The sequence below is a fragment of the Bombus impatiens genome, unplaced genomic scaffold (assembly GCF_000188095.3).
Source record: "Bombus impatiens unplaced genomic scaffold, BIMP_2.2 scf_0133, whole genome shotgun sequence".
Lineage (NCBI taxonomy): Eukaryota > Metazoa > Arthropoda > Insecta > Hymenoptera > Apidae > Bombus > Bombus impatiens.
The window spans coordinates 870,168-886,721 of NT_176552.1; the positions used below are offsets into that span (position 1 = coordinate 870,168).

Consider the following 16,554-nt stretch of genomic DNA (forward strand, 5'->3'; position numbering starts at 1 on the left):
TCGCTTACAGGAACTTTTAGAAGAAGCTTTATCAGTTATGTTTATGGAATTAAACTTTGAAATAATACAATAACAAAAATGTAATTTATGAAAGATGCAATAATAAGTGAATAAATAAATTACATTACTACACGCATTTTTCTGGATTAAATATATAATTTGGCATAAAAGATAAAAAAAGACAGAATAATGTAATATATTCATATATGTATGTCTTTAAATTAGGTCATGAGTCTTCATTTTCATTTGTTAGGAACAATAGTATAAGATCCATATACATACACATACATATTTTAACAGAGATATAAAATATCAAAATTTATTATAATAAAAATACTTCCTTCTTTTTAAATAATTATTCATAAAAATATATGACAGCTTCAATATCAACATATATATAAATTATTATCATATATATCTAAATATCATCTTTCTTATTTTTCTTTATTATTAATATTAGTTATACTTTTTATATATTTCTATTAAATAATTTTTTCAAACACATTCATTTGGAAATCAGATTAATGAAACCAATATATGTAGGTGTGACTAGCATCACAGTTATTACTTTCTATTGATTTCGTTAATTTGGTCTGCAAAATGGTTATAACGCGGCAGGACCAACTCGTGAATGTGTACTAGTCGGTGATACAGGACTTCCATGAACTTCTAAATCAAATTCAGAATTAGATAAACTATTTCTTATGACTCTGTTCCATCGATTCGTGTTTTCATTTAATGTAATATGTTGATTTGTTTCTACATCATTAGCGGAACTCTCACGAGCACGAAGTGCTTCTTGTTGAATAATTATTTCATTAGTTATATACGTCTCGCGTCGAATTTTATCCCTTAACTTTGGATGGATATCGGGGATACACCATCGCACGAATATCATGACCAAAGCAACAACATTCTGGAAAAGATTGATTTTGTTAGTTGTTAAAGTTGATTTTTGAATTTAAATTTGCATTGATGATATAACAATACCTCAAATACAACAATAAAAGCAAGTCTCGCTGCAAGTACGTGCCAAAACATAATTGTATATTGATATTTGTTTGGCGATTCAGGAGGTTCCCTATAATCTGGATATCTACATATTTCAACCTGCTCGTGAGAAGGTAAAAATGGTTCAGTACCATTTTTTAAGTCACTTGTATTAAATTTGGAGAGAGAATGATCTAGAAATCCTTCCAGAGAATAATTATCAGAGACAGTTATTCGATAAACTAGTCTTGGTATAAAATTAGAAGTAAAAGCTATAATGAATGCCTAAAAAGTTCAAATTATGAGTATAAAAAAATTATATATTGTTTACATAGAATACTTTATAGATAGATACAAACTTACATTAGTTATAACTGATAACTTAGAAATAGAATCAAGAATACGGAACCATATGCCTATATCTGTAACACGTTGTCCAACTGGCCTTCTGTACATTGTCAATAACTTTTTGGCATCTAATCTCATTTCAAAAACGTTATTCAACAGTGCAAAAAATGGTGCTAACGGAAATGCAGCAACAAAGATAGTAACAAATCCATATTGTAACACTGTAATATATAAAATATTAAAATTTAAATAGGCAATATAAATATATATATCTAGCTTTAAAAATATAATACCGCTACCCATTTCTAAATACTCAGGAAATAAACTTCTTGGACCCCAGTCCACCAATTTATAATCCTTAATCCATTGAAGATATTTCCGAGTAGTAACTTTTTTCTGCCCATCTTTTGTCTTCATCCCAACATGTACTTTTAAAGTATTTAACCATTTGTAAAATAGTGGAAACAACATTTCTAATATTGTATTCATAGCCTGCTTGCCAATCATGATAATGCTTAATTGTATGCATAATTCCATAAGGCAGCCACCAGGGCCACATTCTTCTTGTCGATATTCGAAAAAGCGATTATAATTTCCCGGATAACCAACGAATTTTCCTTTAAAAAATGCTATATAAAATATGGAAGCATAGTAATTAACAAATTCGAGTAAATATATTTTTAATGTTAAACTATCATCAAATTCAGTTTGAGTTCGAAGCAGTTCAATCTGTAAGAATAAAAAGAAAAATTTAGTATTTTTAAAAACGGAGGAAAAGATATATCGTTATTATGATATTAAAGTACTTCGGTTAAATATTCAGCTAACCAAACATAGACCCAATTAAATACTATAATGCAGCACAAATTAATGCTAGCTGCAGTAGCTGTTGTAAATAATATTGCATAACTTGTTACCATAGGATGTCCATAAACACTTAAGGCGGTTAAAACAGACATTCTATATAAAACAACACCTAACACTGCAGCCATTGCTATTGCAATCTATAATTTAAAACATAAATAAAAAGCAAATTTTTTGAAAAGAAATCGTAATTATTAAATTCATTTCTTTTTTATATTCTATATTTACAAACCAGCAATAAAACGACGGAAAAACTGAGAATTGTAGCAGGAACTCTCATTTTCCAAAAGGGAACTTTCGGTTCTTCGGTATTTGTAATAATATTGAGCGATTTCTTTTTTATATGTGCTAAACGTGCTAAGTACTGAGGACGAGGATGTTCCTCTTGAGCATCTAAACCAGTTAAATCCCATCTGTGAGTTATTTCTGCTGAATACCTCTTCCACAATTCCAAAAACAATGTAGCTAATAAAATATAATAAAAATAATAATGAAATTTACATTGTGCATGTGTATAGCTATTAAAAATACTATTACATACCCCATAATGACATAAATATAGAAAAAAACACGGTTGATGGATTATCAAACAAATACGTAATTCTTGCATGTAAGCACGTTTCCTTTAAATCCCAATATCCACAAAAATGATCACATAAGGGACACATTTGAATGATACCCTTACCATTACAAACATCTTCGCTTGGTTCGTTAGAATACAAAGTCGCGCAACTGTATATGAAGCATAAAAGGCCTACGATACTAGCAGGTATCAGCATATGTGTATAAAATCCGAGCCAAGCAAAATAAAGTCCAATTTTTACTCCAAAATATTCTTTGATATAATCCAATGGTTGATAGTGAAGACATTTTTTTAAACATGCCCATTCTTTGTACAAAAGATACCTCATAGAATCTGGTGCTTGTAAATCCCCCTGAAAATAAGAAAAAATTTTATTAATTAAAATATGTCCTAAATAAATTTTTATCTGAATTATATCTAAATTTGTTTGAAATATATATTGCATGAAATATGAAAATTTTTAAATGTACATTTACTTAAATTTATGTATAGTAAAAAGTATAAAATGTTGTTTACTCAATAAAATATTTTAGTCCTTGTTTTATAATCAAGATAAATTCAGCATTTTTGGTAATAGTCATATGTAGTGTATTAACGAAATATTCACTTACGATCGCTAACGCAATTTTATAGATAAAAGGAGATACGAACATAAACGTTTATTGTCGTATATAAATTGAAGATGATAATAAACAAAAGGACAATAAAAGTTCAAGAAACCTCAGTATATTTACATACCTGAAAATTCACCCTTAATAATTTGTCTATCTATATAAATATATGTATAAAAACGTATTAAACACGATAAAATACGGAAATCCTATAAACTGCTTTCTGTTTAATATAAATCCACATAGAACAACTACATTTGAAATGAAAGGGTAAACCATAAATTATATATTGTCGTTCTTTCTTTAAAGATTTCAACGGATAATTCAATGTTTTGGAGATGTGAAAAACGGCGCGAAATACGCGAATGGAAAACAATAAAGATTGTTGATATTATGATATAGCCGTCCCTACTTGTTAACGACACTAATAATGTAGAAAGACAATACAAGCATGTACCTATAACTTGACATAAATAGATGTTATTACAATAAATTTAAAACTGAAAAATTCGGAGAAAAAAACAAAAAGATATGGCTTACATCGTGAAGAGGATATGCGGCTATGTATGCTTTTTCCGAAATCAACCTTTCTATCCCAAATGCAAAATCATCATCCTTGGTTTCTGTAAATCTGGTTCTATCTAAAATAAACTGTACAATTCTAGCACGTGTTGCGGCAGTAAAAAAGTTTGGCGAGTCCAAACTGAATAAGTACTCTTTATCGCGGCTATAAACAGCCGTAAAATTATGTCTCATAGTTGGAAATATTGTTTGGTCTACATAATATTTTTTCATAATTCTCTTGAATAACGAATTGACTTCTTTAATTAATGCGTTACTACGATTTTCAGGAATTAACACCGTAGGTAATTCCTTCATTGGCAATCTAAGTTTTAATATTTCAGCATACCGTCTTAGTACTTCTCGAGGTGCATGAATTTTTATAAAATGAAGACCGTTCGGTTCTGCCTGTTCATATTCTAACTGTAAACCTTCCTTCTCCAAATTCTTTTCAAATACCTACAAATTAAAAATAGATATTAAATAAAGAATATTATTTCTTCACTATACACTTACTTACACGTCTATATTCAGTACAGCGATATGTTTGAGCTTCCACATTGTACTCATCCCAAACAATTACAAAATCAATTGTACGAACTTCGTCACGAAAATATAAACTAAAAGCTGTTCCACATTTTGAAATCTAAAGAAAACAATTATTATTTCATGATTAACACAGTTTCATTTTTAAGTATAAATAATAAAGTTATAAAAATATAATAAAAATAAAAAGTTATAAATTTACCGATTTTGAACTTCTTCTACTATTCCTTAAATCTGTACAACTACCATCAACTGTTGTTCCATTATTAAGGGTTGATAAATCATCATTATATGATCGTTCAATATCTTGGAGGGAGATTGCGCTATGCATACTATTCATACTCATACTTGTAGTATTATTTAATGATGAGATATTACGAACACTTTGATACAAAGTTTGTATAGATTCTGCATTTAAATTACTTGGTATCGATCGATAAAGACTTGCTTCAGATGTATTATTTCTATCTTTTTGTATCCATGGTATAGAAATTTCTTCATCATCCTCTTCCATTTTGAATTGAATTGATCAGTATTCAAATCCTATTTATTTGAATCTAACAACGTATACTACATGCAAGCCAAATAAAAAATATTTATATATTCATAAAAAAAGTGTCACATAACATGTACATTACAAATATTTTACTCGATTGGATATTATAATCTTATGATAAACTGAAGAATGAAATACATGTCACAAAGTAAGACATGAATAAAACAATGAATAGTATTAATGAAGCTATTAAAATGGACAAAGGATTATATTAAAATTTATCCAATTTATATCAAATTATTCCAACTTCACAAGAAAAGATGATTTATTACTAATTTTATACAATATCAAATTATAATATGTTTACAAAATTTTCTATGTAAAAAGCACTAAGTAAAATATATTAGTATGCTTACAGAATTTCCATGTTCCAATTAGAAATCTTTAATTCCGGATGCTGTACAGATATGGTACAGGAAATTGTCACAATATAATCGTATCGTGCATGTATTTTTAACCTTTGATTTACTACTACACAGATTTCTTTCTTATGAATTAGTTAGTTTATGTGCATTTTTACAAAAGTAACATACTTAGCATTTTAATTTTATTTTTTGAATAAATGCAAAGTAATGTATATAATCACGAAGATGTAATTTCATGATTTGTATTAATATATTGCACTACACATGTATGCAATTGTATGTATTGTATTGTATGCAATGTGTTAAATGATCACGTAGTCCATATAAATTGATACCATTTGTCACCTCCACTTGTTTGTGTCAGTTCAATTTATATAAATTCTTAAATTTGTAGCGACCAAAGACACGTACAACTAAAAACCTTTGGTGTGTCAACAATCAATATGATTTGTGACATACGGGCCAGCAAAGCTATTTTTAAGAAAACTATTTTTTATGTGTCGCTTCAATTAGTCTCATCTGTATGTATCTTTTTGTTCAAGTTTTGTTATCAGTCTCAATAGCATCCACAAAAGTCATTAATCCCAAGTTTCTACGGACGAGACAACACGAGCGTCGAATCAACGTGTTGCGTAACGTCTGTGTAGAATTATATGTATCTATGTTGAAGAGCTCGCACTAAGAACGCGCGTCACTTCAGTATACGATAATACATATATAAATACATATATTTCTACAAAGGATATCACGCAACGGACGTCGCTCGACGTCGGTGTGCATCCAGGTTAAATGGCCCATTCGTCGAAGATCTAGTGATCATAGGCCAAAAACAACCAGAGACGTAATTAGAAACCACATCACATGCCTTAGGCCAAGGAGAAATTACCCTGGATCACTAAATGTGATAAATAACACTGATATATATCATACCTTATATATCAGTGATAAACAAATTCCGCTTTTGAAGCGCGTTAAGGATGTCGAGAATACGATGTGCAACAAAAGTAATTAAATGCCTAATTGGTTGCGCTAGTGTGGGAATCAGCGACAGTTAGAGAAAGTTCCTATTTCATTTATCCGAGAAAAAGTCTGTAATCCATTAGCGAATAAAAGACTTTCCTATCGAACTATCTTGTAGTTAATAATATCATCTCATCCCTTCAAACTAAATAAAAAGCAACGACGTTTCTATAATACATTACAATCAAATATAAATTCTCTAATACATATTTCATGATACATTCATATTAAATATTTTCTTCAATAACGAATGTTGAAATGAGACTATCATTAAAAATATTTTTACAATTATGGGATTTTGGAAAGCTACAATTAATACAAATATTTCATTGTTTTATTTGACTTCCTATTACAAATAGAAATATTTATTTTGCAATAGTAGTAGTACAAAATTATTCTTTGGTACTTTCTGTAACAAAGTAAATTATTTATAAAGATCATTCATTTAACACTTTGACTGCCATGTTGTTCATATATGACCGGCCATGGTTCTTCTTGTGACGCCACGGTGGTCATTGGTGATTAGGGCATTTTGAATATAACCAACAAATAGAAGATACTTTAAAATAAAAAGTGCCCCATTGAACAATTAAACATTTTTATTAGAGCATCAATAAAAAAAAAAAGAAATGAGAATATATCTTGCATCTAACGGTGCACTGTGTTAAAACACTTTAAACATAAATGTGGCTCATCAATACAATCTGGACAATAGGTGGTCACCTTTTTGGTGCGATTCTTAGCAATTTTTGACCCTAACTGTTTAACATTTTTTTTATAGCACTCTCTGCAAAATTTTCGTGCCAGGTACGCTTGCCCTTCTTTCTTCTGCATTTCGTGTCGCAACCTTTGTCGAATAAGTATATCTGACGGCTCTGGTGAGTGACATTGTGTAAGGTGCATTGCAAGTGCCATTCTAAAATCTGATACCTTGATTTTTGTTTTTGTTGCTTGTTTATAAAGTATCATCGCGTTTGAAATTGATGTAAACAATAACTCTAAAGCTAATTTTATATACCACTTGAGGGTTCTTCTATGTGGTGTAGAATATGCTATCATTTGATCTGATAAATCTACAGCACATCTTCCTCTGCTGTAATCTACCACTACCATTGGTTTATCGCAAACATAATTTTTTTTGCGGACCTCTACCATTTCAGCTGAATGTTTCGTCGAAATCATAAAAATGTCACGCTCGTCTCTCCATTTGAGGACCGTAATCCCCTTCTTATTTTGCATTGCAATAAGTTCACCGCGTTTTAATTTTTTAAATTTAATGTCAACAGGTATTCCCTTTCTATCTTTTTTTAGGGTTCCTACTAAATGAGTATTGCAATCAATTAATTTTTCAGCTAAATTTATATTTGTATACCAATTATCGGTGTAAATTGTGTGGCCTCTATGAAGAATATTGTTGCATATATTCATTACAACATTTGTGGGGGTTACGCATGGCGCATCTAAGTTTTTTCCCCAATATATTTCAAATTTGTATGTATATCCTTGGCCTGAACACATTTTGAAGACTTTGATGCCGTATTTATGTCGTTTCTGTTTCAAAAATTGCCTGAACTTTATGCGTCCTTGGAAAGGTACCAGTGACTCGTCAATGCATATCTCTTCATCTAAATCATAGTATTTAGAAAAATTTTGATTTAGTATATCAACAATTTGTCTTAATTTGTACAGTCTATCATTTGTGTTTGCCGTTTGATTATTTGTAAAATGAAGGAATCGTAATAACAACTCAAACCGATTTCTCGACATAACTGTTCTTGGAAAAGATTGGCAGTAGGTGTTATTGGTACACCAATATGCGTCATATTTTGGTAACTTGACTAGGCTCATCCATATTAGTAGCCCGAAAAATCGTCTCATTTCATTTTTGTCGGTTGGTATCCATTTATCTACACGAACGGATCTTCTATTTTGCATATATTGTTCAGCATATCTATTGGTTTCATCAACAATTATTTGTAGAATTTCTTCCGTAAGAAAGGCAGCGTAAAAACTGTATGGCTGATTACCCTCGATCTGTACAGCAGTTCTAGATTTTACAAATGGGATTACACTTGCTGCAGTTTGTGTTATATTATTTGACCATTCGTTATCCTCTATATTATGTTCATTTTCATTTTCGATATCCATTTCATCCTCGGTATCCGGTTCGATTCGGCGCCGCCTTATCGTGGGCGATACGTGGAATATTTCGTCTTCTGATGCTTCATATTGAGACGAGTCTTCCAATGAAGACTTCTCGGATGCACTCGAAAAATATTCAGTGTCCGCATCCATATCTTTGAGGGGTAATCTATGAATATTATTATAAATACACCTTAGGAAATAATCGTAAATGCTGCTTTATAATCATTTTGAATTGAAGTTAGAAGTGTGCACATACCTTACTATTATATATAGAATGAGCAAATACTGTTTACTAATATCTTCTACACGTTTCAACAATATATTCTGGACGTTTTGCTTACGACGAAATAACGAATGCGAATGGTTTGTTGAAATAAACGAAGCCTTGTTATAATATGCCGCTATCAACTGTTACCAAGGAGCCGCGGTGGTCACCCGTGACCACTAATAAGATAAACGGTCCATTGGGGAAGAATGTTGTCTTACATCATCAATTTATTATTATTTTGTCATTATATGCTTTAAATAATAAAAATACTCCCGTAGCGTCCTGAGTGAAACATGTGATTTCGACGTGGCAGTCAAAGTGTGAATATATATATATATATATATATATATATATATATATATTATTTAATATTACTTCTATTCATTAAAATTAAGTTTGACATATTATTCTACTAATTATATCTTACATACATGTATCTTTTAGTAATGTATAATGTTTTATATTATCTACATATTACATAAAATATGATTAAAATTTGATATAGTACATATCTATTATAATAGGGATCACACTTCTTGCATAACTAAAGAATTGAGTTCATCTTCTCCTGGACATAATATTGAGTCAATATTATAGAATGCTGCATGTAAAGTTATTAGAAACCAGGATACGCCTGAGAAATAAAATTTACATATAAATAATCTTACATTATATCTAAACAAAAGGATACTTGTTTTATTTACCAAGAACCCAGAAAAGAGCTGCACCAGCACCTACTAAATAAAAGATTGGTAGTGAACAGATTCCTACCAAAGAATAAACTTGAGCTAGCGTTAATTTATGGTTGAATATTGTAAGCTCCTGTTTAGCATGACGTTGCGAAACCTTATAACAAGTTCCAAGAGATGCAGCAACAGCAAACAGCAATAATGGTGATGTAATCCTAATATCAAATATTTATTTTGAATTATTTAAGGTAAAAAGATATTCTATATAAGTGAAAGAATAAATATACTGTAATAAACCTTACAAACAATATATAACTAATCCAACAAACACGAACAAATAATTACTCTGGAAATATTCAATATTTCTCATAATTCTTTTACTCAATCTTGGTAAACTGGGTGGAGGTCTTATGTTGCTTGTATTAAGAAACATAGACCAAGGCCTGATATTAGCTTTTCTGTGTTCAATCCATTCATGAGCTTGTGGATATCCTATGTTACTAAGTGGAAGTTGTGGTATCTGTAGGAATTCGAGCCTAAATAACAAAATATACATGAATTATTAACATAAATTACTATAAAACAATACAAAATTTAAAAACTTTCTGTTTTTTTTTTTAAATGTTCGTAATAAAGAAATAATTGTACAAGAAGCTGTTATTGAAAAATATGGTAACTTTAATTAACCAATAACTATCAACAAAATGTCAGTGTTCTTATCATTATAAAATTTCCTTGCGTATTAGACAACAAATATTTAACATTCTATCTACGATCATCATATCCGCCTATCATGTATTTAATGATTACCCAGTGCCAGATTTTTGCTTTTGTTGAGATATTTGCATATCTCCCGCAATCTCAATTCCCACGTCTGTCATTCTCGTTTTTTTTAATGATCAAATTTTCGGGAATGGAAACGTGTGATAAAGAAACAACTACTTATTCTCTCTGTTTGGCTGTTTTACGTGGAGCCTCGTATCCCCACTGCAAAGCATTTGTAGCCTCGTTTTAGAAAAAACCCGTCGAAGGCAGTAAAACTTCCATCATATCGCACATCGAACTACTATGTTACCCCTACCACTACGACACTACTACACAAACACGAGCCAGCCGTCGCGCATACAAACGCTACAGGTTGCAGCTGCTCGATAAAAATTCTTTCATTGCCTCCGTGAAACTTCTTTCACGAAAAGAGCTCTTTGTCTGAGTAGAGGTAGAAGACGCGATACATTTTTCCCTTCCTTACGTGAGTTTTCAATGTTTTCATTTAACAAATGTAAAAGATATGTAACCATACATTCAGTGCATGTTTAGTTTTGATTGAATTTTTCTTTTAAACTTAACATTTCACTTTTACTTCTTTCTATTCTCGGAAATCGGATTATTCATCATTTCGTCTTGATTTCCTGATGCTTACGATTTAAAAATGTAATCAAAGCAAAACTGTAAAGATGTAAAACATTTCTACAATTAATAAAACGACCATATTAAACTAATACTAATAATAAATAACACCAAATTCTCTTACAATCAATTAAAGTTTGTACGATATTTTAGCCACACAACGGATGTTTATGCATTTCTAGGAAATTCAAAGCTATACAAATGTACGAAATATATATAATATAGAAAAATATGTATATAAAATATCTAACATAAAATTGTGGATGAAACAAATTACTATTTAGTATCCATTTCTTTATTTATATTCACAAGAAAGTATGAATTTGTATAAAAATTCGTAACGTATTCATAAATCCGAAATTCTTATTCAACTTAACTTTATTCAGTACATGTTTTCGAATTTCTAATTTATACGTCGTAATCGTATGTATACATAATTTAATTCATAAGATTGTGGCATGTGGTTTCATTTGTTACAGAAACGTAAGTTTTTTAGACGTCGAATGAGATCATCGGTGCAAAGGTAAAAGTTTGTTTTTGTTCTTTTATTCGACGAGTGATCATCGGCTATTTTAAGCATCGTTCGGTTTCGTCGAAAACTCGCGGAATAAAGTGTGACAAAAGTTTTTAGAATTTTCATCGAGAATGATTTCACCCTCTGAAACTATGTGCAGATGACGCTGCCATGTATTAGCATTGTGAGCAACGAGAACCAATAAGAGGACGCATTATATCGAATCCAGTACACCCGTTCTCAAGGAGACTTTTGATTGGTCGGCTTTAATTTCCCAAGTAACATCGGGCCACCCGCCATAACGAACGTAGCGTGGTACGTACGACTGTTTGAATGAACATTTTTGGAAAGCGTAATTGATAAGGTTCACAAATTAGTACCTTATTTCAGTTTAATACTAATAGTGTATACGGAACTGGTTGTATACGAGGAAACTTATGGTGACAATTTGAAAGACATGGAAGTTGCACAAAAGTTGCATTTCGACGCATGCGACATTCAAAATGAGGAACTAAATATTAGCTGTCATACAAACAGCTCCGGCTGTGATGTCGATGATATATTGGACTCTTCCGCGGAGGATCTTGGATGTTCACCTCCGCTTCAACCGAAAAAATTGTTCAGAAATACGATGGGCTGTTGTGACAGTGAAAGTAAGTAATCAATCCGTTCTAATTGCCTTGCTTGATTGCCGAATCGGAGATGCTCAGTAAGGTTACCCAACAGACTCGTGTCTTAAATATGCTTGTATGGAAAGACTTTTAAGCAAGTACTTTTAAAAATTGTGTTTTCGGTGTGTATTCCTCTAGTGATGAATGTGACAGGATTACAACATTACGTTATCTCTCTATTTCTATGCTGTTAGACGTCGATTATTCTTTCATTAATTTTGAGAAATCAATAATAGAATTTTATGTAGAGAAAAGGAATTAATAATTTGAATCAAACATTTTTCAACAGTTTCGTATTAAATCTTATTTGTTTTAAGAAAGCGAATGACAAATTATTAAATCAAATTCATTTGGACTAAAAGATGCCCTTTGAAAGTGATTCATCTACAACTCAGAGTTAATTAATTAGAAATGTTATTGAAATAAAAATTGGTGTGAATAATAATGAATAATAATAATAAATAAATACAGGAACAAAAGAAACATTGAAATAACGCAACGATACTCGTTTTAGAAAGACAATTCAAAACTTTAGTTAATATTCGCGAAAATCAATATGAAAATCTAGAAAGATAATAAAAAGATAACTTCAGACATAAATAACTAGAATGAAACTCTACATTCTACTTTCCATTAGCGATCTCTCATGCCAAGATAATTCCCGGTACAGTGTCGAATAAAATGAATCTACTTGAAGGAAGTATAGATATTGTAATATTTATTTAAATAAAGTTAATACAACTGTTAAGAACGTGTAATAAGCTTACACTTTCGTCATAAGGCAACGGCGTCACTCAGCTTATTTTTGCACATGCGCATTACTGCGCTCGCCAGCGACGCGCTCGGCTATAACAAACAACTCTATCACGACGTTTTCTTTCGTTCTTCTTACTTGCCAAATTTATGTTATCTGAAAACACAATAATAATAAAAATATGAATAATAACGTGACAGGTTAGTGCAGTTTCCAATGTTTTCGTACTTTTACGAGATGTTTTTGTTTGGTATCCTGACTGCAACACATTTAAAGGTATTTCATTTATTGTTGTATATATTTCTATTGTAAACAATTTTAAAAGTCATAATTTTGTTTTTTAAAACATCCTATTGCCAAAACTCAAGTATCTTGTATCTTATGGTGTTGTTTTTTTTTCAAATTTTAATTGTGTACTCTAAGTAATTCTTTCTTTGGTTTTTTTGTTTTATTATTGTAATTTTTATGATTGTCTGCATCATTTAAAATATAGTTGAGGTGAAATTACATTTTTGTTTGTTTCATATGATATGTCAATAGTATATGTGTAATTATTAATATATTATGTAGTGTACTTTAATTTTTAATTTTACATATATTAAGCATGTTTTTCTAGACCTTCCTTTCATTTTTAATTATTTATTTGTGAAAAAGTTATGTATAACCTTTTAATGTTATTGCGATATTTTCATGCATGGTGTGAGAAAATTGATATTTTTGTTGGGCAATTGTTTTACATCATGCTAAGTTGTTTATAATCGAAAATATACAGAGGTCGAGAAGTAATCAGTAGATACAATAGTATTGTGCACTGTTATTACCTCAAATCGTTTCATTATGCATGTACATATATACAAATATTTGTGATATATGTATCTGTATGTATAATTCTATGCATTTTCTTTTTAAATGGCGATTAATAAGTAATATTTATATGTGACTTTTCGCAAATTCTTTTTTTATTGTTAATAAACATTAAAATATATATATTATATATATATAATAATAATAATATACATATTTCATTATAGGAAACAAGTAAAAAAAAAATGTATATATATTTGTTTTATTTTCATGTAAAAACGTAATTGTACCTATATATTTATATTATACTGTAATTTATTGTCAACACATTCTATTGATTTTATATGAAGTCTTTGTTTGAAACACAAAGCTTATATTTGTCAAAAATTGGTATTAAAAAAGACAAATTATATAAAATAAATATGATTAACATTAAAAAATTAAAAGAGAGAAAAATAAAAAAATAAAAAAATAAAAAAAAACAATAAGAAAACTATGAAAAAAGTAACTACCAATAAAACAGTAAATATAAGATTTGACAAAAGTTCTTGAGTTTAGTGTGCATATGTATAGAGAGAGTAGACCCTGGAAAATTGTATGTTTCAATAAATATAATTCACAGGTACATCAAGAATTAGGATTCCTCCTCGTGAAAATATATGTTCTCAAAAAATATCAATGGCATGTAGTCCACCTTACAAACGTGTTAGAGCATTACGACTCTTTGATTCTCCCGCTACTCCAAAAACGCTAATGGAAAAGAGTACGATGCATACTCCATTTCCGACTAAATGTACCAGACTGTTTTCATTAGATAAACCTAGACCATGTAATTACCAAAATAAATCTGACAAACCTGCTGCTAATGTGAATCCTTTTACACCAAATGGAATGCTGTTAACTGCAAGGAAACGCACTAGATCTAAGCGTAGTTTGATTGGGTAAGTATACATATAAAAATCAATATAAAAAAATTCAATAATGCTGTCAATTTTAAAATAAAAATGGTTTTGTTTTTTTAACGTCAGTTCTCCAGATATTCAAATTCCAAAATTTGATCTCGGCGATTCCGAAGATTCCGATAACGAAATAGAACATGCTACAAAACGTGTAGCATTGCAAGATTCTAATATTCCACGATATCATCAAGAGTTCCATGAGCTTGGCTTAATTGGGACAGGTGAATTTGGTTCCGTTTACAAATGCATTAACCGATTAGACGGATGCATTTATGCCATTAAGAAAAGTATTAAACCTGTGGCTGGAAGTATTAATGAAAAGAATGCCTTAAACGAAGTATATGCGCATGCTGTACTCGGTAAACATCAACATGTTGTAAGATATTATTCTGCATGGGCAGAAGATAATCACATGATAATTCAAAATGAATATTGTAATGGTGGTAGTCTAGCAGATGGGATTATCAACTTAGAAAAAGAAAAAAAGCATTTTACTGAAGCAGAAATGCGACAATTATTGTTACATGTTGCTGAGGGTTTAAGATACATTCATAGCATGCAATTAGTACATATGGATATTAAACCTGGAAATATCTTTATTTCCAAAGAGAAGAGGTTACTCGCAGTTAATTATGATTCAGCTGACGATGGTTTCGACGAAGAGGAAACTGTAGAAGAAGAAATTACTTACAAAATAGGAGATTTGGGTCACGTTACATCCGTTAATAATCCTCAAGTTGAAGAAGGGGATTGTAGATATCTTCCAACGGAGATTTTGCGGGAAGATTTCAGTCACTTACCAAAAGCCGATATTTTCGCTTTGGGATTAACTGTTTATGAAGCAGGGGGTGGAGGTCCATTACCTAAAAACGGACCAGAATGGCATGATATTAGAAATGGAAATTTAAAGGAATTACCACATTACAGTCGTGATCTTAACGAATTACTTAAAGTAATATCATTATCAAATTCTTTCTTTTTTTCATTTGAATTAGAATATGAAACTCAATGAAATTTTTTTCTGTTTATAGTTGATGATTCATCCAAATCCTGAAATGAGACCATCAGCAATATGTCTTATACAACATAGAGTATTGTGTCCATTTGGAAATAAAACAAAAGCACAACTTCGGCGGGAATTGAATGCAGAAAAATTAAAAAATGAAATTCTATCAAAACAGCTGCAAGAAGCTGCTAAATGTCTAAAAACTATTGCCCCAAACGTAGCAGCAATTAATAATAATACAATGAATGCAGGAGGCTATGAATTAAGACCTACACCAACTAGAACTTCGTCTCGAGTAGTGGGTAAAAAAGTCAACAGAAGCAATAGCACTACAAACTTTTAAATGTTCTGTGTTATGTTTGTGCCGGACTAAAGGAGAGGGGTATAGGTGCTTAAGGAAAAAAAAAAATAAATTTTCTAAGTGCCTTGACATTGTGATATGAATTAACTCTAGTTTATAAGAAAAACTATGATCAATATTTGATAGTAAGAGAATATGATAAGTATACAGAGTGAAATTGTACAATAGCCACGGGTATACTCTTGCAGCGATGAAGGCATTATACAGATAAGATAAAGTGTGAATTTTATGCATGATAATTATAAACAGGTAACTTCTTAATTATCGGTATTTTACATTTCATCATTAATTAAATTTTTAGATGGATAATACAGTAATCTAATATCGTTTACTCATGTATATTGTTTGGTTTTTTTTCTCTTATATAAGATAAAAATTAGATTCATAAGGTTTGAAAATTCTAATAATTATTGGTATTGCTTATCATTAGTCTCTTTATCATAAAAATATAGGAAATGTAACAAAATCTATTTCTTTATAAAGAATGAAAATAATTTTATTAAATACTTCCTTGTATGCCTTTAATGTTCCT

At 30.2% G+C, this 16,554-nt stretch overlaps 4 protein-coding genes across 8 annotated transcripts; 1 reads left to right on the plus strand and 3 right to left on the minus strand.

The window, feature by feature from the left end:
* Positions 1-425: 425 nt before the first annotated feature.
* Positions 426-6,547, minus strand: LOC100746088 (anoctamin-1). Of its 4 annotated transcripts, none has more exons than XM_012381556.3 (11): positions 5,416-6,546; positions 4,706-5,010; positions 4,478-4,603; positions 3,937-4,416; positions 2,744-3,137; positions 2,435-2,667; positions 2,145-2,342; positions 1,632-2,067; positions 1,354-1,559; positions 991-1,275; positions 426-916 (listed from the first exon to the last, which is right to left on the minus strand). In XM_012381556.3, exons 2-11 carry the CDS (start codon positions 4,847-4,849, stop codon positions 605-607), a joined length of 2,814 nt encoding a protein of 937 aa, XP_012236979.1. In that variant the 5' UTR covers positions 4,850-5,010; positions 5,416-6,546; the 3' UTR covers positions 426-604. The 4 variants fall into 4 exon arrangements, with proteins under 4 accessions (XP_012236979.1, XP_024221014.1, XP_012236975.1 ...); XM_012381552.3 differs by having other exon boundaries at positions 605-916; positions 4,706-5,073; positions 5,416-6,547; XM_024365246.2 differs by lacking the exon at positions 5,416-6,546 and having other exon boundaries at positions 4,706-5,017.
* A 497-nt stretch (positions 6,548-7,044) lies between these two features.
* On the minus strand, positions 7,045-8,911 carry LOC100746209 (piggyBac transposable element-derived protein 4-like). Its single transcript, XM_003486813.4, has 2 exons — positions 8,846-8,911; positions 7,045-8,755 (listed from the first exon to the last, which is right to left on the minus strand). The coding sequence occupies exon 2, from the start codon at positions 8,737-8,739 to the stop codon at positions 7,093-7,095; it is 1,647 nt and encodes a 548-aa protein (XP_003486861.1). The 5' UTR covers positions 8,740-8,755; positions 8,846-8,911; the 3' UTR covers positions 7,045-7,092.
* A 391-nt stretch (positions 8,912-9,302) lies between these two features.
* On the minus strand, positions 9,303-10,651 carry LOC100746328 (prenylated Rab acceptor protein 1). The gene is made up of 4 exons (XM_003486814.4): positions 10,357-10,651; positions 9,849-10,082; positions 9,562-9,761; positions 9,303-9,491 (listed from the first exon to the last, which is right to left on the minus strand). The coding sequence occupies exons 1-4, from the start codon at positions 10,425-10,427 to the stop codon at positions 9,385-9,387; spliced, it is 612 nt and encodes a 203-aa protein (XP_003486862.1). The 5' UTR covers positions 10,428-10,651; the 3' UTR covers positions 9,303-9,384.
* A 1,273-nt stretch (positions 10,652-11,924) lies between these two features.
* Positions 11,925-16,004, plus strand: LOC100746445 (wee1-like protein kinase). 2 transcript variants are annotated; one of them, XM_024365239.1, is made up of 4 exons: positions 11,925-12,120; positions 14,319-14,637; positions 14,725-15,607; positions 15,687-16,004. In XM_024365239.1, the coding sequence occupies exons 1-4, from the start codon at positions 11,925-11,927 to the stop codon at positions 16,002-16,004; spliced, it is 1,716 nt and encodes a 571-aa protein (XP_024221007.1). The 2 variants fall into 2 exon arrangements, with proteins under 2 accessions (XP_024221007.1, XP_012236916.1); XM_012381493.3 differs by lacking the exon at positions 11,925-12,120 and adding an exon at positions 12,129-13,092.
* Positions 16,005-16,554: the final 550 nt, after the last annotated feature.

Coding starts and splice junctions, on each gene's coding strand:
- LOC100746445 (XM_024365239.1), top strand. CDS start 11,925: ATGGAAGTTGCACAAAAGTTGCATTTCGACGCATGCGACATTCAAAAT. Junction 14,638..14,724: donor TCTAAGCGTAGTTTGATTGG/GTAAGTATACAT, acceptor TTTTAACGTCAG/TTCTCCAGATATTCAAATTC. Junction 15,608..15,686: donor ATCTTAACGAATTACTTAAA/GTAATATCATTA, acceptor TTCTGTTTATAG/TTGATGATTCATCCAAATCC.
- LOC100746088 (XM_024365246.2), bottom strand. CDS start 5,017: ATGGAAGAGGATGATGAAGAAATTTCTATACCATGGATACAAAAAGAT. Junction 4,417..4,477: donor GCTGTACTGAATATAGACGT/GTAAGTAAGTGT, acceptor TTTAATTTGTAG/GTATTTGAAAAGAATTTGGA. Junction 2,068..2,144: donor TAGCTGAATATTTAACCGAA/GTACTTTAATAT, acceptor TTATTCTTACAG/ATTGAACTGCTTCGAACTCA.
- LOC100746328 (XM_003486814.4), bottom strand. CDS start 10,427: ATGACAGACGTGGGAATTGAGATTGCGGGAGATATGCAAATATCTCAA. Junction 9,762..9,848: donor GGATTAGTTATATATTGTTT/GTAAGGTTTATT, acceptor ATTTGATATTAG/GATTACATCACCATTATTGC. Junction 9,492..9,561: donor AGCTCTTTTCTGGGTTCTTG/GTAAATAAAACA, acceptor TTTATTTCTCAG/GCGTATCCTGGTTTCTAATA.
- LOC100746209 (XM_003486813.4), bottom strand. CDS start 8,739: ATGGATGCGGACACTGAATATTTTTCGAGTGCATCCGAGAAGTCTTCA.